General features: G+C 44.4%; 1 protein-coding gene across 2 annotated transcripts in view; it reads left to right on the top strand.

Moving 5' to 3' along the window:
- FER1L6 (fer-1 like family member 6) overlaps window positions 1-22,920 on the top strand; it is a 119,930-nt gene that overhangs the window by 18,602 nt on the left and 78,408 nt on the right. Inside the window, exons 1-3 of one of the 2 annotated variants that reach the window (XM_072151225.1) lie at window positions 13,674-13,830; window positions 18,083-18,165; window positions 19,686-19,812. In XM_072151225.1, coding sequence (XP_072007326.1) covers window positions 13,796-13,830; window positions 18,083-18,165; window positions 19,686-19,812 — 245 coding nt within the window. In that variant the 5' untranslated portion in view covers window positions 13,674-13,795. Of the gene's footprint in view, window positions 1-13,673; window positions 13,831-18,082; window positions 18,166-19,685; window positions 19,813-22,920 lie in introns of those variants that run through there. The other variant, XM_072151224.1, reaches the window with a different exon arrangement.

Genomic DNA, 22,920 nt, shown 5'->3' with positions numbered 1-22,920 from the left:
CCTTTAAATTTTACAGAGCCGGCGCGCGTGCGCCCTAGGAGATGGGGACGCGCGCCGACACGCAGACATCGAGGGGACCACCGCTGGAACCGGGACAGGCGAGTTAGCCCCTAGAGCGTGCCTGCCCGCAGAGTACGGCAACCCGGGATAAAACCTATTTATGGTTTATGGGGAACCTATATCTAGCACTCATTATAGGGATACCTATGTCTGGAACTCATTATAGAGAACCGATGACTGGCACTTATTATAGAGAACCTATGACCTGCAATGGTTATGTGGAACCTATGACTGGCGCTGATTATAGAGAACCTATGACTGGTAGTGATTATAGAGAACCTATAACTGGCACTGATTATAGAGAACCTATGTCTGGCACTGATTATAGGGAACCTATGACTGGCACTGACTATAGGGAACCTATGACTGGCAATGGTTATGGGGAACCTATGACTGGTAGTGATTATAGAGAACCTATGACTGGCACTGATTAAAGGGAACCTATGACTGGTAGTGATTAAAGGGAACCTATGACTGGCTCTGATTATAGGGAACCTATGACTGGCACTGATTATAGGGAACCTATGACTGGTAGTGACTATAGGGAACCTATGACTGGCACTGATTATAGGGAACCTATGACTGGCACTGATTAAAGGGAACCTATGACTGGCTCTGATTATAGGGAACCTATGACTGGTAGTGATTATAGGGAACCTATGACTGGCACTGATTATAGGGAACCTATGACTGGCACTGATTATATGGAACCTATGACTGGTAGTGACTAAAGGGAATCTATGACTGGCACTGATTATAGGGAACCTATGACTGGCACTGATTATAGGGAACCTATGACTGGTAGTGACTAAAGGGAATCTATGACTGGCACTGATTATAGGGAACCTATGACTGGCACTGATTATAGAGAACCTATGACTGGCACTGATTATAGAGAACCTATGACTGGCACTTTTTCCTTGTGTTTAATTGGTAATTTTAAAAAAATCTCATTTGTTACAAATGTCCCAAAAATGTCGCACAAATGTCTCAAGTCACTTCTTTCCATTCACTAAGTTTTCCTTAAGTATGATTTAGTCTGGGGTTTTTAGCGCCAAAAAATGTTGCAAATTTTAGACAATTTGAAATGATAAATGTCTTTTGCAACATTTGTTACATTTGGAATAGAAGATAAATGTGTCTTATTGACGAAAAATCATTTCAAAATGTCTCCAAAAAGGTGAAACATTTGCCCTGCGCCAAAAAATGTCTAAAAACCCCCAGAAAAACCAGGAAGAAAAATAAAGATAAATGACCCCCACAGAATTGATAAATCCTTTTAGGCTCATATTTGTATATTTGTGCACTCCATAAACCCCCGACACAGATTTATTCTCACATCTACAACTAGAACATCAATAATAACGGAGAAGCAGGTAATTATGGACCTGGAAGGAAAATCAATAAAAACAGATAATCCACAAGAAAAAGGCTCATCTGTCATGTAGTCTATTAGAAGGGCAAATTAAATGACAGATCAATGTATTATCTAAATGAAAAATATCAGAGAAAATGGTTTTCTGTTGAGAGAGAGACGTCTCCTGCAGATTCCCTGGACGGACAAATGTAGAATTGGATTTTGATGGCAGATGTTACGGTTAAGTGAGAAATTTTGAAGCTTGTGCCCGATACTAATGGGGTTTCCCGCTTTGGACCATTACTTTGTAATAGAAGTTTCTACTGAAGATAAGAAAGTCACTGATAAGATCAGCTGTTATCTAGGAACTCTACAGGAAGAGTTTGATTTCACAGCAGCACCCCCGCAGGAGAACTGGAGTATTACACATTCCACATTGAATTCAATGGATTGTTTAGGTATTACATACATACACTGAGTCCTCCAGAGTGATGGACACTCTACACGCCAGTGGTGGCGAACCTATGGCACGGGTGCCAGAGGAGGCACTCAGAGCCCTCTCTGTCGGCACCCAGGCCATCATCCCAGAATGGAGTTCACCAGATAGGACTGAGGAATCTTCCTGCTGATTCTTCTTGCAAAGATAGAATTTGCCCTCTTCCTTTCAACTGCATTGGTGTCCTCAGAAGGCTCATACGACTGAAAGTTGTATAAAAACAGGGAGAAAATAACAGCATCTGGGGGATGGTGCAGCAATTGATTATTTTGCCTATAGGCACAACCCAGGGATTACATTATCCTCTTGTGCAGTGAATAACTCATGTGCTAGGAGAAGTGCTTCGTTAGTATAATGATATATCTGTTTTATCAGCAAAACCACTCAGCTCAGGGATTAACCAAGATGTGATCCTGCATCAGTGTAGCTACAGCATTCTCAAGGTATGTTTGCTTCATAATGCATCAAATCAAATGGTGGATTTCCTTTAAGAATTTCCTGGTATGAAACTAGCGCTTATTTTGGAATTCAAACTTTTTTAAATCCAATTATGGAAAGTATAAGGTCCATAGCATAGATTTGACTTTGGGCTAAACCCATTAGGAAACCACCAGACAAATTTACATAATTATTTGATCTTCTAGGAGGGTGGCCTTCTCAAAGAGATTGTATTCTGGAAAGGTCTCACTCTATTTATCCTTTAACTCCTTTACAAGAATTTGTTGTAGGGGATCCCCAGGTTAGGACCTTAGATGCAGATGACACCAAACTTGTGGGATGGAGTAAGGGTACATTCGCCGTGCGGGCATACCGCCGTGTGCTGGAGAGGAGGAGGAGGTGACCCCTCCTCCCTCCATAGAGAATAGCGGCGCACGGCCGCACACACGCCAAAAGATAGAGCATGCTCTATCTTTTTGCGGTGTGCGGCCCGGATCGGTGCCATACATGTGTGGCACCGTATCTGTGCCGCGCCGCTATTGCTGTCTATGGGGACGTACATGCTACCACATGTACGTCCCCGCAGACGGCCATGTGAATGTGCCCTAAGATGGAGCAGGTGGGTGACAGGGCAGGTGGCAAGTATCCGAGCTGGGTCAGTTATGTAAAAGTAATGCTTGTGCCGTGTAGTGGGACCTATGGACATAGTGATAGAGTGAGGTGCCCTATAAAACACAGGTATTTTCGGCTACAACTACACATGTGCTTGTGAGTCCTGGCACAGCTGATGATGGCTACTTTGGGGCAGATTTACTTACCCGATCCTGTCGCGATCCTGCGGTGCGTTGTCGACGAAGATTCAGGTCCAGCGCGATTCACTAAGATCGTGCGTCCAAGTTCCTGCATGTCCGCCGGAGTTCACCTGCTTGTTCCTGGTGCATGTGAGTGCTGATATTGCGACACAAATACTTTTTTAAATTCTGTGGTTTGTCAAAATCCATCGGGTTGTCCGACAGCCCGCCCCTGATTTCTGTCACGTGCAAGCCGGTGCTGATGCGCCAAAATCCGCCAAAATGAGCCCCTTTGTGTTCTACTTATAGTGGCGATTTCAGGTAATGCAGCCGTGTCCCACCCAAATGTTTGGGATACTACTGCAATACCTTATGCCAGTGCTATGAATATAACCCCGGAGCCACCCTCCCAGGAACCCCTGATAACCTATACTAGAGACAAAAGTGGGTAACCTCTTAACCCTTTGATTGCAGCTGTGAATAGGTCTCGTAATGCAGTCAGTTTTGGGTCATAGATGGAGAAGACCTCCTGGTTGTTATAGTTACATATAACGAAAGGATTTAGAATTGGCCTGTGTTGTATTATTATTATTATTATTAATACCACAGATTATAATGCAATAATAAAGGCGTAATAGCGCAATCTCTTGATGGGGTTTAAAAAGGGTAATAAAAAAGCACATTAAAGAAATCGATAAACACAAGTCTTTAGTACAATTAAACTGTTACATAAAAACAAACAGAAACCACATCCTTTGCCCTAAAAAGGATAAATGAATAAACAAGTGATTCATAGGTGCCTCAAATGGTGTCCCCCAAAAATAGCTTATGTCAAATGAAAGAGTGACAAGTTATTACTACCCACATGCAAGGAAATAAAAGTCTAATTAATATTTACTGTGACTTTTCTACATTGGATGATGTGTATTTGTTACCAATAAGTTGATCACAAATTGTACTTATTTAGTTTCCCTGCAGCGCCCCCACAGGAGGAATGAAGTATTACACAATGCTCCTTGTATTGCAGCTTTGCTTCATTGAAGGGCCTAGGATGTAATACCCCAAATAACCTGTGGACAGATGTGGCAGCTGTTTAAGGCTACCATGTATTTTTAGGCATGGACATCCCCTTTAAGGACCACTTTATTCTTCAGTCTTTGTAGCTGATTAATGAAATGTTAGAGGTTTCCGCCCTTCATTAACACGAGCTGAGTCACTGGCACCCAGGGCAGGACATTTTCCTAGGGAGTGCGGTGTAATAATGAGTCTGTATATTGTCCTGTGTGTTTGCTCTATATCTGACGTGTATAAGTATTCACTATTATAAGGGAACCAACTTCTTATCCCACGGGAAGGTTATCAGGATGTGTCACCGTGCACACACATCGCCGGAGGCCTCAGTCACTTCCCATGGAAGAAAATTATATTCATTACAGTACAGTGACGCTGTGTATACCGCCACATGGTGCACAGCAAGAGCCATTACATCATTCTATAGGACTTTGAATGATGTATTTGCCACCATATGGCACTATGGGGCACTGTGTGTCAGTATTGGTTGGGTACTACATGCATGACCGGCGCTATGGGTAGGCAAAGTTGGCAAGGGGAGAATCTCTTCTTCCAAATGTATGTTGAATTTTGTTTCTAGGTGCTATGGATCCAGAGATATTCAGGTTTAAAGTGAGTATATCAGGTGCGATTTTTTATCAGTCCCTGTCCCCATGGGGCTCACAATCTATTCCACCTACCGGTAATTTTTTGGAGTGTGGGAGGACCAGGAGGAAACCCAGGCAAACTTAGAGAGAACATACAAACTCTTTGCAGATGTATACCAGCGCTGCAAGGCTGTAGTACTAACCACTGAGCCACCGTGCTGCCCATCAATCTCCCTATCATCTATCTCCTATAAAATTCTCCCATATTACAGTTTGTTTTACCATACTAAAGGGAGGCTCTTGCTGACTGTGACTGGTAATAAAATAGTTTTATTTTGGGGCCCCACTTTTAGTTTTGCCCAGTGCCCCACTTTGTCTAGAACCGGCCATGTGTACAGCATATATACATCACATATATGTTATATACATAGTACTGTTCAGTGTGCAGCATAATATGTATATAGTGGTGCATATCCTCCATTCTTTAGTGTCAGATTGGATGACACTGCGGGCCCCATAGCAGCTGCTATGGCTGCTACATCCAGTGGTAACAGCCAGATCACAGAGGGGCTAGGGTAGCCCTTCAAACTCATTAGCATAATTTTGAAAGTTGATCCATGGAAGGAGGTCATGGATAAGAAATATAAGGAGGTTACCACAGTCACGGTGCCTGGATCTATGAGTAGGTGCCCCTCAGGGCTGGCGCTATGGGTAGGCAAAGTGGGCAATTGCCCTGGGCCCCCTGAAAGAGGAGAATCTCTTCTTTCAAATGAATCTTGAATTGTGTTTCTAGGTGCTCTGGATCCAGAGATATTCAGGTTTAAAGTGAGAATATCAGGTGCCATTTTTATACATAAACAGTTATTATCTCCATTTTCCTGACACTTAGAAACACATTTATATAATAGAGGAGACTCTCTTCTTTCATAGAAAAAAAGAAGTGAGGTTCTATGTGTCACAGAGCCAGAGATACAGCCCCCTGAAGTGTAGCCCCCTTCAGATTCTTAGCCATCAGGCTGCAGGGAGAATTTGCTGCACACAGGAGCTGCTGCACCTCACAGATAATGGAAACAATCACTTTATATGTTACTACATTTTGAGAAGGGATAATATCAACTAATGTTCATGTTTAACCATTCTCTATGCAGAACTATCTAAGAACACACTTGATCTGTTATTGTCTTTTATTTCATGATAGATTTTTTTTTTGCGAAAATTGACTGATACGATGAACATTCCATCCTCTTCGCCTAATGTCGCTATTATATATTAACTCCACGACCCAGAACATGTCCATAAAGTTATATGTAACACCACACACACACACATGTTCTGGAATGAAGTTTTTATTTCCCCCCATCCTCCATTACTTACACCCATGTTATGACGTTCTCACTCAGATTCCTATGAAGCGCAGAGGGTTCTGTTATTGTGCTGCTGATACATTGGCCCACATCTGAATTTTATTATCTCATTAGAGAGGTTTATGGATATGTAGTTATTTATTTGGGTGACCATTGTGTAAGGAGCATATAATGATAGATCTGTGTGACGCTCAGTACAATTTTCTGCAAAAATAGTTTGGTGTCCCCTGTGGATGTAACGTTCCCTTTGCTGCATGAATATGGTGAATATATTGGTGTGGGGTATGTATGCTCTCCTCACATCTTACTGTTTTAGGAATGTATATTTTCTTTATATAAGTATCTGGATTTGTACATATTTTAGAGGAAGTTTTGAATGTTAATTGCCAAATGCATCGACTGGTTGTCTGCTTTCAAAATTATATAGCTTTTATTACTTTTTATTCTGTTTTATTTATATATTTTGCAGGTTGTGACTGTCTTACAATTTCTTGCTGAAAAGCAGATATCCAGTTATTACAGTTTTAGTGACATTATGTGGATTTATTTATGTGAACATATCAATATGGGACATTTGTGAACTCTACACATGTCCATCTATTACATTTAAGAGATGTGAAGGTAAATATTTTCTGTTTGGAGCACATTTTTTGCCATCACAGTAAAATTTTAGGTATTTTTAATACCATATTTCAGTTTGAATCAAAATTGCATGAAGGCGCCTATGTCTATAAACTCTTTAATGCAATTTTGAAAATGGGGCAAATTTCTGCTTTCAGAAAATATGTGGTTTGTTGGGTTTTTCTTTTAATTCTTTTTGCTGTAATTTAGATTTTATTTTTAAACGCCAAAATTGTAAAAATTGCTCTGGTCAATAACTCAACAAAATATCCAGAAATGCCGGGTGGTGAAAGGGTTAATACCCCTTGGTTGAATTCCCGGGTGAAGATGCTGATCATCTATCTATCTACTTATCTATCTCCTATAATCTGACCATTTATATATCTCACTTTTCTCTATTTATTAATCAATCTTCTTTCTCCCATCATCTTTCATATTTATCTTCTATCATAATGATTGTAATTAATAATTCTTTATTTATATAGCGCAGACAGATTACGCGGCGCTGCACAGAGCTTGTCATATCAGTCCCTGTCCCCAATGGGGCTCACAATCTAATCACCCTACCAGGATGTTTTGGAGTGTGGGAGGAAACCGGAGGACCCGGAGGAAACCCACGCAAACACAGAGAGAACATGCACACTCTTAGATGTTGACCAGGGCTGCAAGGCTGTAGTGCTAACCACTGATCCATCGTGCTGCCCATCAATCTCCCTATTATCTATCTCCAATAAAATTCTCCCATATAACAGTTTGTTTTACCATACTGTCTGACTGTGACTGGTCATAAAATAGTTTTGTTTTGGGGCCCCACTTTGAGTTTTGCCCAGGGCCCCGCTTTGTCTAGAACCGGCCCTGGTGCCCCTGGTATATCAAGTGTGATTTTGATGGTAGGTTTCAACACATACCATAGTATATATACATTTGAAACCAGAAGTTTCTATACCTCGCTTCTCCTCTTACCCTAAGTATGCACTGCCCCAGAGAATGATGACATCACTGTGTGTAAAGCAAAAGTTATCAATCGCTGCACCATCCCCAAGTTGTTGTGCATGAGTCTTCCAGATCAGGTTGATTAGTCCTGTCTGGACAGTTCAGCAAGCTCCTTTATGTACGGCAGCCATTCTGCACCCAGATTTCCCAAGGTCTTGAATTTTAGATTTGTTTTTTTCAGCAAAACTGCTCAGTTCAGTGATTAAACAAGATATGTTTCTGCATCCGTGTCGCTATAGCATTCTCAAGGAATATTTGGTTCACAATGCATGAAAACAAATGGTAGATTTCCTTCAAAGCACCCACATACCTTTAAATTACAATACTCTTCTATGATCGCTTTTTCATCTCCTCTCTTGCCTTCTTATACTCTTATACTCTTTTATATATAAAATCAGGATAAACCTTTCCCATTTAAGGTCAATTAGGATTACCAAAATTATTTACACTTGCCAAATGCCACGATAATGAGAGATAATTTTTTAAAGTCATTTTATTACTTTCTGCCAAGTCACAAGTTTACATATAATACGATTACTATTCCTTTTGGGGCAGCCCATATGATGATGGCATGGAAGCCTCTGAGGTTTATTGGAGTTAATTAGAGACACACCGCTGAATGCATTTGAAGGCACAACAGAAACACACTGCTTCTTTGTTATCAGGAAGAGAATTGTGGATTAGGACAGATCTGGTTGATCCTTGGGTGCAATTTCTACAAACCTGAAAGTGCCTCGTTAATCTGTACAAACAATTACACACAATGACAAATATGATGGGAATGTACAGCCATCATACCACTCAGGAAGGAGACGGTTCTGTGTCCCAGAGGTGAACCTGCTTTGGTCTCAACTCAAAAACAAAAGCAAACGACCTTGTGAAGATGCTATAGCTGGTAAGAATGTGTCCTCATCCATAGTGAAACAAGTTCTGTATAGACATGGGCTAAATTGCCACAACCCAAGGAAGAGGCCATTACTCCAAAAGAAACTGAAAAAAGACTGATTAATGTTTGCACAGGAACGAAGAGCTTCATTTCTGGAGACAGGTCCTGTGGTCTGACCAAACTAACATTGAACTGTTTGGCCATAATGACCGTAGTTACATTTGGAGGAAAAAGGGAGAAGCCCGAGAACATCATCACAACTGTAACACGCGGGGGCAGCCTCATGTTGTGGAGGAACTGGTGCACTTTACAAAATAGATGCATCATGAGGAAAGAACATTATGGGGCTCATTTACTAAGGGTCGCAGATCACACTTTTGTTGGACTTTGGTACCTTTTTCGGGGATTGCATGGCTGTGACAACTATTTAAAAGGGGTTTGCGCTGGAATTGTGTTGCTTTAGTTTTTTGGCACAGCTGCGCTGCTTCCATGCAACACAAATCGGGGGATCCGACTGATTCGGACTGAGCGCGGGAATTAACTTTCAAATTATGTCGCAAGCCCAAGCACTTACATGCACCAGAAAGAAGAAGGTGAACTCTGTTGGACCTGAGCGGGGAAGCGACACATGCAGGATATCGGGTGCACCATCTTAGTGAATGGCAGCACAGTGCATTGGAGTCGGACAATGCACTTTCTGTAAACTCCTCCAGACGGGTAAGTAAATGTGCCCCAATATGTGGCAAATACTGAAGATCTTAGGACATCGACGACCAGTTCTGTCAGAAGGAATGGACCCAAATTGAAGATTGAGGAAGGATATGACCCAAGGCATCCAGTGTAAGGGCAATGCTACCACATACTGAAGGATTGTATGTAAACTTTTGACTTTGCAGAAAGTAATAAAAATGCTTTAAAACATTTCTCTCTCTCATTATTCTGCCATTTGGCAAATATAAATAATTTTGGTTCCTAGTTGATCTAAAACGGGAAAGGTTTATTCTGATTTCAGGTTCAGATAGTGAGAAAACCATCTTCTATGTCTTTGTACCCAATATGGACCTTTGACTTTCTCTTCTCTCATGTACCCGCAGTATAAGGAGCTGGTGCCAAGAGCCACTTGCCAGCGCCGCGCTGTTCCCACATTGGGACACTCCACCTTCATTTATCAGCCCGGAGTGAGAACACCCATTACACAAACACTAACACTCCATGTACCCTGCGAGATATCAGCCTCCAGCTTATTCTACACTCACAATGTGCTTTCCCGGAGACGGCTGTAAGAGCAGAACTCCTGCCCAGGATTTACTCGCTTATGACCTTTTGTTCCGGGTTGATAGGAGGCAGAGAGCAGAGAAGACTAAAACTACAGAGGCAGAGGTTCAAACATTACCCCAACCGTGTAACATGCTGCCTGCAGATAGGACACTATGTACAATCTGCTCAGCTCCTCCTGCTCTATAACATTCTGCCTACAGATAGGACACTATGTACAATCTGCTCAGCTCCTCCTGCTCTATAACATTCTGCCTACAGATAGGACACTATGTACAATCTGCTCAGCTCCTCCTGCTCTATAACATTCTGCCTGCAGATAGGACACTATGTACAATCTGCTCAGCTCCTCCTGCTCTATAACATTCTGCCTACAGATAGGACACTATGTACAATCTGCTCAGCTCCCCCTGCTCTATAGCATGCTGTCTGCAGATAGGACATTATGTACAATCTGCTCAGCTCCTCCTGCTCTATAACATGCTGCCTGCAGATAGGACACTATGTACAATCTGCTCAGCTCCTCCTGCTCTATAACATGCTGCCTGCAGATAGGACACTATGTACAATCTGCTCATCTCCTCCTGCACTATAACATACTGCCTGCAGATAGGACACTATGTACAATCTGATCAGCTCTTCCTGCTCTATAACATGCTGCCTGCAGATAGGACACTATGTACAATCTGCTCAGCTCCTCCTGCTCTATTACATGCTGCTTACAGATAGGACACTGTGTACAATCTGCTCAGCTCCTTATGCTGTATAATATGCTGCCTACAGATAGGACACTATGTACAATCTGCTCAGCTCCTCCTGCTCTATAACATTCTGCCTACAGATAGGACACTATGTACAATCTGCTCAGCTCCTCCTGCTCTATAACATTCTGCCTACAGATAGGACACTATGTACAATCTGCTCAGCTCCTCCTGCTCTATAACATTCTGCCTACAGATAGGACACTATGTACAATCTGCTCAGCTCCTCCTGCTCTATAACATTCTGCCTACAGATAGGACACTATGTACAATCTGCTCAGCTCCTCCTGCTCTATAACATTCTGCCTGCAGATAGGACACAATGTATAATCTTCTCAGCTCCTCCTGCTCTATAACATGCTGTCTGCAGATAGGACATTATGTACAATCTGCTCAGCTCCTCCTGCTCTATAACATGCTGCCTGCAGATAGGACACTATGTACAATCTGCTCAGCTCCTCCTGCTCTATAACATGCTGCCTGCAGATAGGACACTATGTACAATCTGCTCATCTCCTCCTGCACTATAACATACTGCCTGCAGATAGGACACTATGTACAATCTGCTCAGCTCTTCCTGCTCTATAACATGCTGCATGCAGATAGGACACTATGTACAACCTGCTCAGCTCCTCCTGCTCTATAACATGCTGCCTGCAGATAGGACACTATGTACAATCTGCTCAGCTCCTCCTGCTCTATTACATGCTGCTTACAGATAGGACACTGTGTACAATCTGCTCAGCTCCTTATGCTGTATAATATGCTGCCTACAGATAGGACACTATGTACAATCTGCTCAGCTCCTCCTGCTCTATAACAAGCTGCCTGCAGATAGGAAACTATGTACAATCTGCTCAGCTCATCCTGCTCTATAATATGCTGCCTGCAGATAGGACACTATATACAATCTGCTCAGCTCCTCCTGCTCTATAACATGCTGCCTGCAGATAGGACACTGTGTACAATCTGCTCAGCTCCTTATGCTGTATAATATGCTGCCTACAGATAGGACACTATGTACAATCTGCTCAGCTCCTCCTGCTCTATAACAAGCTGCCTGCAGATAGGAAACTATGTACAATCTGCTCAGCTCATCCTGCTCTATAATATGCTGCCTGCAGATAGGACACTATATACAATCTGCTCAGCTCCTCCTGCTCTATAACAAGCTGCCTGCAGTTAGGACACTATGTACAATCTGCTCAGCTCCTCCTTCTCTATAACATACTGCCCACAGATAGGACACTATGTACAATCTGCTCAGCTCATCCTGCTCTATAATATGCTGCCTGCAGATAGGACACTATATACAATCTTCTCAGCTCCTCCTGCTCTATAACATGCTGCCTGCAGATAGGACATTATATATAATCTGCTTAGCTCCTCCTGCTTTATTACATGCTGCTTGCAGATAGGACACTATGTACAATCTGCTCAGATCCTCCTGCTCTATAACATACTGCCTGCAGATAGGACACTATTTACAATCTGCTCATCTCCTCCTGCTCTATTACATGCTGCCAGCAGATAGGACACTATATACAATCTGCTCATCTCATCCTGCTCTATTACGTGCTGCCTGCAGATAGGACACTATATACAATCTGCTCAGCTCCTCCTGCTCTATAACATACTGCCTGCAGTTAGGACACTATATACAATCTGCTAAGCTCATCCTGCTCTATAACATGCTACCTGTAGATAGGACATTGGGGGTCATTTACTAAGGGCCCCATTCGCTTTTTCCCGACGTGTTACCCGAATTTTTCCGATTTGCGTCAATTTTCCCTGAATTGCCCCAGGATTTTGGCGCACGCGATCGGATTGTGGCGCATCGGCGCTGGCATGCACGCGACGGAAATCGGGGGCGTGGTGGAACGAAATCCCGACGGATTCGGAAAAACCACTGCATTTAAAAAAAAAAAATTGGTCGCACGTGCCATACTCACATGCACCAGGAAGAGATCAGTGAACTCCGACGCAACTCGCGGACCTCGTCGCAGCAGCGACACCTGGTGGACATCTGGCGCAGGACCTTCATGAATCACCGGAACACCCGAACGCTCGTCAGAGAAGCCGCCGCTGGAACGCGAGTGGACCAGGTAAGTAAATGTGCCCCATTATGTTCAATCTGTTCAGCTCCTTCTGCTGTATATCATGCTGTCTGCAGATAGGACACTAGGTACAATCTGCTCAGCTCCTCCTGCTCTATAACATGCAGCCTGCAGATAGGGCACTATGTACAATCTGTTCAGCTCCTTCTGCTGTATATCATGCTGCCTGAAGATAGGACACTAGGTACAATCTGCTCAGCTCCTCCTGCTCTATAACATGCTGCCTGCAGATAGGACACTATATACAATCTGCTCAGCTCTTCCTGCTCTATAACATGCTACCTGCAGATAGGACACTATATACAATCTGCTCAGCTCCTCCTGCTCTATAACATGCTGCCTGCAGATAGGACACTATGTACAATCTGCTCAGCTCCTCCTGCTCTATAACATGCTGCCTGCAGATAGGACACTATATACAATCTGCTCAGCTCCTCCTGCTCTATAACATGCTGCCTGCAGATAGGACACTATGTACAATCTGCTCAGCTCCTCCTGCCCTATAACATACTGCTAGATATACATTAGATAACATTAAGGACTGATTCTATGGAATACATATTCTATATATGTATATACCACAATGACACCATGTGGCGGCACGTTGGCTCCATCCTCATTTTGGTGCCATCAATCACTCAGCTTTCCCATTATCAGAGCAGTCCTTATATCATCAGTTTTGGGATGTGGGGTAGGGGGCTATGAGGACCCCTTCATACATACAATGGCTTTAAAGTTTTCATTCCAATTGTTTTGTATGATGTCTATTTTATAATGAATGTGCGGTCATGGACCTATTTATGGGATGTACAGTAAATCACCACAAGGGAAGGGACTGTTTACCCTGCTAGGACCTGGTGTTAGTGTGTACACACGGCGTCTGATAAGCCACATGTGATGGGGAGATCCCTCCAGTCTCCTGCTGAGACCTAGCGAGCAGCCACCTATGGCACCGTCTTCCTGATATACCCCGGAGCCATGGAGTCAGCAGAGAGCAGCCCACATTCCCATAGGTAAGTCCTGTATATTCCTCCTCTATACTAATATATACTAGTATACTACATGCACACTATGGCGGCTTATTCTGTGTACACTATGGCAGATTTATACATTTTTCGATGATTCATTTTAGATCTAGAGCTGCTTTTACAGATCTCTACATTTGCCTCCTCCTTTCACACTGCCTTCAAGTTGAAGGGGTCGTCCAGTTTGTTTGTTTTTTAAAACCATTGAAAACAGGTGAAAAAAAAATTTCTAAAAAAATGAACCTTATTTGTTGACCTACTGATGCGGCGCTACCTCTCCATCAGTCCTTCCCGTCGCTGTTCAGATGCAAATCAATCTCTTATGTTATTTTTTTTGTGTTTTAGTTACAGAATTTTGTAGTGTAAAAGTTGTAAAATAAGTTTTTGAGCTGATTTGTGAAAACATTTTACCCTTTTTGAGCCTTTTTGCACAGTTTTTGGGTGTGAAAGCTAACCCGGCACATTAATCTTTGACAAATTTATAAAATAAAACTTTTTCGAAAGTTGCATGAAAGTAAGGGTTGGCATGAAAATTGGAGTAATATCTCAGGGCAGAAGTGTTACAGTTAGTTATGGCAGCAAATATATCAAACACAGACTCCCAAAAAATCTCCCTTAATGTGCTGATTACTTGTAATAATGATAATATATTGATAAGATTTTATCAAATCAAAGTCACCACTAGGGGGAGCTTCTTACTAAGAACTTCTCCAGCGCCACCTAGTGGTGTTATTGTGGCAGGCAGATGTTTTAGCATTTGACGGGATATTCCTATTACTCAATGTCATGTACATCACTAGGACATACCATAATAACATGATCTCAGCACAGGGTCTCCCTTTTTTTTTAGAAAATGAAGTGATGGTGCTTACGCTGCAGTATTCTTTCTGTACATAGAGAACAATGTCCTCATAGCTTCATATCCCAGATAAAAATTGTAGTGTCTAGAGACTGCCTCAAATGCCCAAATGGAGTTTAATGTGCCCACTATTTGCCCTACTTCTAATGCCCTGAGTCTTTTATTACAAATATCGTTTCAGATACGTAGTTCTCAACCTGTGGGTTCCTTTGGGGGGGTTGTACTACCTATTTACAGGGGTCGCCTAAGACCCATTGGAAATATGTGTTTTCAATTGAGGGGTATCCCTGTGACTACTGCCTACTGGATTCATCCCTGTGACTACTGGTAGACATCCTTGTGACTGCTGGCTATGGGTGGCATTACTTTAACTTCTGGCTACTGGGGGCATTCCGGTGACCTGTGGCTACTGGGGGCATCCCTGTGACTTCTGGCTATGGGGCACATCCTTGTGACTTTTGGCTACTGGAGGAATCAGTGTGAGTAATGGATACTGGGGACATCACTATGAATACTGGCTACTGGGGGAATCGCTATGAATACTGGCTACTGGGGGCATCCCTGTGACTTCTGGCTGTGGGGGCATCATTGTGACTGCTGGCTACTGGGGGTATTGCTATGAATATTGGCTATGGGGAGCATCACTATGACTATTCACTACTGGGGTCATCACTGTGACTTCTGGCTATGGGGGGAATCCCGGTGACTTCTGGCTATGAAGGACATCCTTGTGACTTTTGGCTACTGGAGGAATCAGTGTGAGTAATAGATACTGGGGACATCACTGTGTATACTGGCTACTGGGAGCATCCCTGTGACTTCTGGCTATGGGGGCATCATTGTGACTGCTGGCTACTGGGGGTATTGCTATGAATACTGGCTATGGGGGCATCCCTGTGATTTCTGGCTACTGGGGGAATTACTATGACTGCTAGCTACTGGGAGCATCACTAAGATTACTGGCTACTGGAGACATCCCTGTGACTACTGGGTAAAGGGGGCATCATGTGACTTCTGCTACTGGGGCCATCACTATGAATACTGGCTACTGAAGGCAGACACTGTGACTACTGGGGTCATCACTGTGACTACTGGGTACTGTGGGCAGGCACTGTGACTATTGGAGGGATCTCCGTGACTACTGGCTACTGAGGGATCATTGTGACTATAATTACGATTCATGACAGTAGCAAAATTACAGATTTTTACAAATCATCTGATGGTTGGGGGTCACTATGAGGATCTCTATTAAGGGGTTGCGGCATTAGGAAGGTTGTGAACCTCCTCTTTAGATTATTGTTTCATATTTGTTACAATATCCATAAAGTGCATGATGCCTTCAGTAAGTAATAACCATTGTCTAGGAGACACATATGCTGCGGATTCATTATAGCTATGAGCGTGTGCCAGCCAATCAGCAGCGCCCGGCACAGATGGTGCCATCTATTGATTGGCATGTACAATCACTTAGCCCATGCAGATGAGGATCAATTAAACATACTTTGTTCTTATGTGGGGCCAAGTGTTTTGACAGATCCTTGCTAATGGTCCCCGGGGGGCGCCATAATGTAGCGGTTCTGTAATGGATCAGAAGACTTAGCAGAACTCGCACCATGAGAGCCATAATCTAGCGGAACCATCTGCCAATGGAAAATATCTGCCTTCCCTTAGGACACTTTTCCTGAGATTCCTCTACATTCCCAGGGATCTCTATTGTAGGGTGTGCTGGGAATGTGGGGTCCATTGTGCATTATAAAACAATCAAGCTAATTCCCAAAAATTGGTGATTTAAAGGAAACCTACCATTTCAAATGGTAGGTTTAAGCTGTAAACACCGAGCACCAGATCAGGGTGAGCTGGTGCCGGTGCTTAGTTTCGTTAGTGTTAAAACCGCGGTATCGCGATTTTAACACTTTTTAAACTTTATAGCAGAAGCCGCTTCGGCGCTGCGCGCGCAACGCCTGCGGCATTTCCTATGTAGGCGCGCGCACGATCGTGCGCACGCAGCGCCGAAGCAGTTTATGCTATAAAGTTTAGAAAGTGTTAAAACCGCGATACCGCGGTTTTAACACTAACGAAACTAAGCACCGGCACCAGCTCACCCTGATCTGGTGCTCGGTGTTTACAGCTTAAACCTACCATTTGAAATGGTAGGTTTCCTTTAAGATCTACCGTTAATTGTATAAAGCTCCCGTGCAGAGCTATGTGTGACTGTGGTTACAGACTGCAAAACTCTCTATCATATGACCACGCATGACTGCAACTAGTATTACTTATTGTCCCTGGTGATCAGTGTAATCCGACCTTTGAGTATTTTGTTAGTAGCAGCAGGACTGTAAAATATGGATTTATTTTCCTGTATTGTAGATTCGCCAAGTGCACAGTGGGAGTGACCTCACACTGTTGTGCTCTGTGCTCTTTGCACCTAGTGTTAGGTATTCTCCCTGTAAAGTATATGTAATCAGATCTTTGTGTGTGTTGTTAGTAGCAGCAGGACTATGACATATGGATTTTTATTTCAGGATTGTAGCTTCTTCCAAGTGCACTGGCGGCATGTCCTCACACTGCTGTGCTCTGTGCTCTTTGTACCTAGTGTTAGGTATTGTCAATGTAAATTATATGTAATCGGACCTTTGTGTATATTGTCAGTAGCAGCAGGACTGTGATATATGGATTTGTAGTCCAGTATTGTAGATTTGCCAAGTGCACAGGGGGAGTGTCCTCACACTGCTGTGCTCTTTGCTCCTAGTTTTAGGTATTCTCCCTGTAACGTATATATATAATATCAATCCTTTATGTATGTTGTTAGTAGCAGCAGGACTGTGATATATGGATTTATAATCCAGAATTGCAGATTCTCCAAGTGCACTGGGGGCATGTCCTCACACTGCTGTGCTCTGTGCTCTCTGTACCTTGTGTTAGGTATTGTCCCTGGAGCAATGTGTAATCATACCCTTGAGTATGTCGTAAGTAGCAGCAGGACTGTAAAATATGGATTTATATTTCAGGATTGTAGATTCTCCAAATGCACATGGGGTCTGTTCTCACACTGCTGTGTGCTCTGTATTGGTATTGTCCCTGGAAAGTATCTGTAATCAGACCTTTGTGTATGTTGTTAGTAGCAGCAGGACTGTGAAATCTGGATTCATATTCCAGGATTGCAAATTGTCTCTCTGTAGCCAGTATTAGTTATAGTCACTGTAGATCAGTGTAATCAAACCTTTGTGTGTATGTTGTTGAAATAAAGATTTATAATACAGTATTATAGATTCTCCTTGGAGGGGGGGGGGGGGGGTCCTCACACTGCTGTGCTCTGTGCTCTCAGTCCCTTTAATGGGTGTATATACAGTAAGATATAACATGGTGTCTCTCTCCCCGCAGGAAGGGTCTGTTCTCTGGGCTTCATCTGAAGAAAAAAAAGAAGGGCGACAAAGGATTGACATTTGCAAACAAGGGCGCACTAGGTAAGGCCTATTAACCAAACACACGGGAGCTCACAATAAGCCCAGATCAAGATTGTGCCGCCATATTACGTCCTCCAATCCCAGGAGATTAACTAGAACTCCCGGCAGCGGCCCCCGGGGCTTTTCATTTCATTCTTGTATAGAAGATTCTTGAAAACAACCAATTTACTTTCCTCCTCATCCGTACAACGTTGTACTTTTAACTCATAAGGATCCGGCGTGTAGAAAACAATCATTTCATGGCGCCAACTACAAGCCGAAAATGTGGACGATCGTTGTAGACTTTGACAGGAGTAACTACCAGAGGGACAGAAAGGGCCATAGCTTTAGATTGTATTGGCATCCTCAGGACGTCAGAGCAGCTAATGCACGGCCGGCACCAGCACTGGGCAAACCAGGGCAAGTGCCGGGGTCCAGAGCTGCTGGGGGGCCCACATAAGGCTGTACATAAGGAATCCATAGGGGAGAGTTATTATATAAAATAACCATGTTTGGCATGATAAACTAGGGAATATTTTAGGGAACAGGAGACTGTTTTAGTTTCTGAATTCTTAATGCAGTCATGTAAGTTCACTGCAAAGGGGCCTACTGAGGCTCTGTCACCCAGGGGCCCACTGAGGATCTGTCACCCAGGGGCCTACTGAGGCTCTGTCACCCAGGGGCCCACTGAGGCTCTGTCACCCAGGGGCCCACTGAGGCTCTGTCACCCAGGGGCCCACTGAGGCTCTGTCACCCAGGGGCCCACTGAGGATCTGTCACCCAGGGGCCCACTGAGGCTCTGTCACCCAGGGGCCTACTGAGGCTTTGTCACCCAGGGGCCTACTGAGGCTTTGTCACCCAGGGGCCTACTGAGGCTTTGTCACCCAGGGGCCCACTGAGGCTCTGTCACCCAGGGGCCCACTGAGGATCTGTCACCCAGGGGCCTACTGAGGCTCTGTCACCCAGGGGCCCACTGAGGATCTGTCACCCAGGGGCCCACTGAAGATCTGTCACCCAGGCGCCTACTGAGGCTCTGTCACCCAGGATTCTGCTGAAGCTCAGTAGGCCCCTGGGTGACAGAGCCTCAGTGGGCCCCTGGGTGACAGAGCCTCAGTGGGCCCCTGGGTGACAGAGCTTCAGCAAAATCCTGGGTGACAGAGCCTCAGTAGGCCTCTGGGTGACAGAGCCTCAGTGGGCACCTGGGTGACAGAGCTTCAGCAGAATCCTGGGTGATAGAACCAGCAGAATCCTGGGTGATAGAGCCTCAGTAGGCCCCTGGGGGACAGAGCCTCAGTGGGCCCCTGGGTGACAGAGGCTTTATCACCCAGGGGCCACTGAGGATCTGTCACCGAGGGGCCCACTGAGGCTCTGTCGTCCAGGGGCCTACTGATACCTGGAGCCGACTCTGAGCCAATGTCCCTTTGACCCCACTATTCAGGGCCCAAGTGTAAACCCATCTTGATTCCACTCAATTTATTAACTAGTTAAATATTAAACATGTCATTCCACATTTTTACATCCCCCGTTCTTCCTTGTGTTAGGACACGATGACACAGACAGCACACATGGCGACGTCCCCGGGAGTGAACTGGGGGGCAGCAGCGAGAGTCTACTCACCGACCTCTCCCTCTCCAGCACATCTCTGTCCACCGCCATGCAGAGGAAAAGGTAAATATGAGCTTCCCAAGTGTCATATTACTAATCTGGGGTGAAATTACACCCCCAAAAGAAGGAAAAGAACTCTCGCTGTGTATATATCATGTCTATTAAACATCCCACAATGTTATATTCATGAATGCAATGATCAGGTCCTGGCAGGGCCCGGGCAGGGTGATTGCTCATCTGCAGCCACTTATTTATACAGTGGTTGGCCACTGGAGGGAGCATCACCTGTGTGCTGAATCAACACAGGGAATAGAACACAGATGATTTATATTTTAGGTACAGGACAGTTGTCATGAATGGGGAGGGGTAAGTGTCCCACTCATGATCTCCCAAAAACAGGAGATCAAATTTTGAGAGAATGGGAGACTTTACACGTGCAATGTTACCCTACCCTGGGCTGTAGTGTGGCCTAGCGCCAGAATGTGTCACAATGACTAGGTCCACAGGAACAGCCCTCGTCCATGCCCATCAGGGCCAAAAAGGGAAATGCAAGAAGAGGGGGAGGCAGCAATGTAAATGGGTCACTACCGGGGTGTGTGGTGCTGGTCCTCAAGCAGATTGTGAAGGGGAGGCCCATGGTGTTAGCAGCAGAAGCCAGGAATTACACTGGGCAACGGGAATCGTTGCAAAACACACCATTTCATTAATGGCAGACACAGTCTATCCAGCAGCAGGTAACATGTTCAGAGCGATTCTTCCTGGATGCACACACCAGGTATGGGTTGGTTAGCTGTGGCGATTCAGTTTTGGAGTAGAAATTTAGTAGTACCTCAGGCAGGAAAAGGGAGCCAGGTTGGCTCTGCTGCTTGGACAACAATCTATGTGAAGAGATCAAAAGATAAGGCAAAAGACACTGATCCAGAGCCTTGGAATGAGCCCCTATTTATAGCTTCTTGCAGAGCTCATTCCAAAGCATGCTGAGCTGTCAACTAATCATAGCCTGAGATTCTGCAGGAAAGATAACAAATGTTTCAACATAACATAAACATCACATGTTAACCCTTCAGTAGTAGGCATGATGTACTGCAGGTATCAAAACTACATTTGAGCAGTAAATGGCAGAAAGGATTACTTATCAAACCAGGGGAACTCCAGCCTCAATTGGATAGTTCATTTAAAGGAGGCATAGGAGGGCTGGCCAAACCTTATCCAGCCAAACCGGAAACTAACTTAAGCTAAATTTAGTGATGAGCCTTCCTGGGGGACATTGCACATGGTTCTGTGCTGATTTTATGTAACCCATAACAGTAGAGATAGCGCAGTGTATTAGACCTGCATCTTTGATAGAAGGATCCTGGCTAGAGATGAGCGAGCACTAAAATGCTCGGGTACTCGTTATTCGAGACGAACTTTTCCCGATGCTCGAGTGCTCGTCTCGAATAACGAACCCCATTGAAGTCAATGGGAGACTCGAGCATTTTTCAAGGGGACCAAGGCTCTGCACAGGGAAGCTTGGCCAAACACCTGGGAACCTCAGAAAAGGATGGAAACACCACGGAAATGGACAGGAAACAGCAGGGGCAGCATGCATGGATGCCTCTGAGGCTGCCTAATCGCACCATTATGCCAAAATTATGGGCAACAGCATGGCCATGACAAAGTGACAGAATGAAGCTAGATAGCATGTAAAACATCCAATAATTGACCCTGACACTATAGGGGACGGCATGCAGAGGCAGCGGCAGGCTAGAGAGTGTCATGGCGACATACCCTAAATGGACTCAGGCTTCAAACCAATGGGTGGCAGAGAGGAACCAAAGGAGGTGAGCAAGAAGCGCTCAAATAATATCGGTACATGATAAAAGTTTGCCAGTATATTTTGTGGATTACACAGCAGGGTGGCGACAAAGTTAACATGGAAGCCATGAAAACAACCCAAAATTCTGCCTGACACAGCTCGTTTGATAAGGGGACCATGTATGGAGGCAGTGAACTAGTAGTAGATTAAAGGTGCTGCAGTTAAAACTATGTTAGTTGGATCTTGGGATGAAGCTGGCGCTCCGCTGCCAGGCGAGCTTTCGCCAATCCAAGCCCCTGTCTCTAGGCTACTCCCCAAACAGCACTTCTAAGAACCTTTTGTATAAGATCAAGTGTAGTAGCGTTCTTATAAGTTTAGGATATGCCGGGTGAGGGGAATGTAAACAGATGCGCAAGAAGCGCTGAAATAATATCGGTAAATGATAAAAGTTTGCAAGTATATTTTGTGGATTACACAGCAGGGTGGCGACAAAGTTAACAAGTTTGATGTGGAATGCCCTGTAATAGCTCTTGGGCGGTGTGCCTTTTATCGCCTAGGCTCAGCAGTTTGAGTACCGCCTGCTGTCGCTTAGCGACGGCACTGCTGCTGTGCCTAGAGCTACCGACTGATGGCGCCATGCCCACGGATGGTAATTCAGAGGAGGAGGAGGAGGGTTGGGAGGAGGTATAGTAGGCCTTTGAGACCTGGACCGAGGTAGGCCCCGCAATTCTCTGCGTCGGCAGTATATGACCAGCCCCAGGGTCAGACTCGGTCCCAGCCTGCACCAAGTTAAGTGTAGTAGCGTTCTTATAAGTTTGGGATATGGCGGGTGAGGGGAATGTAAACAGATGCGCAAGAAGCGCTGAAATAATATTGGTAAATGATAAAAGTTTGCCAGTATATTTTGTGGATAACACAGCAGGGTGGCGACAAAGTTAACAACTTTGATGTGGAATCCATGAAAACAACCCAAATTTCTGCCTGACACACCTCGTTTGATAAAGGGACGATGTATGGAGGCAGCTATATGGACGACTTTTGGAGGTAGCAATGGAGACAACGTGTGGAGGCTGCTATGGAGACAATTTAATTTGGATAGTGCCTGTATGTGGCAGTCCCAAAAATTTTTCAAACCAGAGGAGCAGGTAGGTGGCCCTCCAGTAAAATGGAATAGATTGAGTGCCTGTATGTGGCAGTCCAAAAAAATTTTCAAACCAGAGGAGCAGGTAGGTGGCCCTCCAGAAAAATTGAATAGATTGAGTGCCTGTATGTGGCACTCCCAAAAATTGTTTAAAACAGAGGACCGGGTAGGTGGCCCTCCAGAAAAATTGAATAGATTGAGTGCCTGTATGTGGCACTCCCAAAAATTGTTT

Source organism: Engystomops pustulosus, chromosome 5 (assembly GCF_040894005.1).
Source record: "Engystomops pustulosus chromosome 5, aEngPut4.maternal, whole genome shotgun sequence".
Classification (NCBI taxonomy): Eukaryota; Metazoa; Chordata; class Amphibia; order Anura; family Leptodactylidae; genus Engystomops; species Engystomops pustulosus.
Note: the sequence above shows the minus strand (reverse complement) of the source record. Positions and strands in the feature narration are given on the sequence as shown.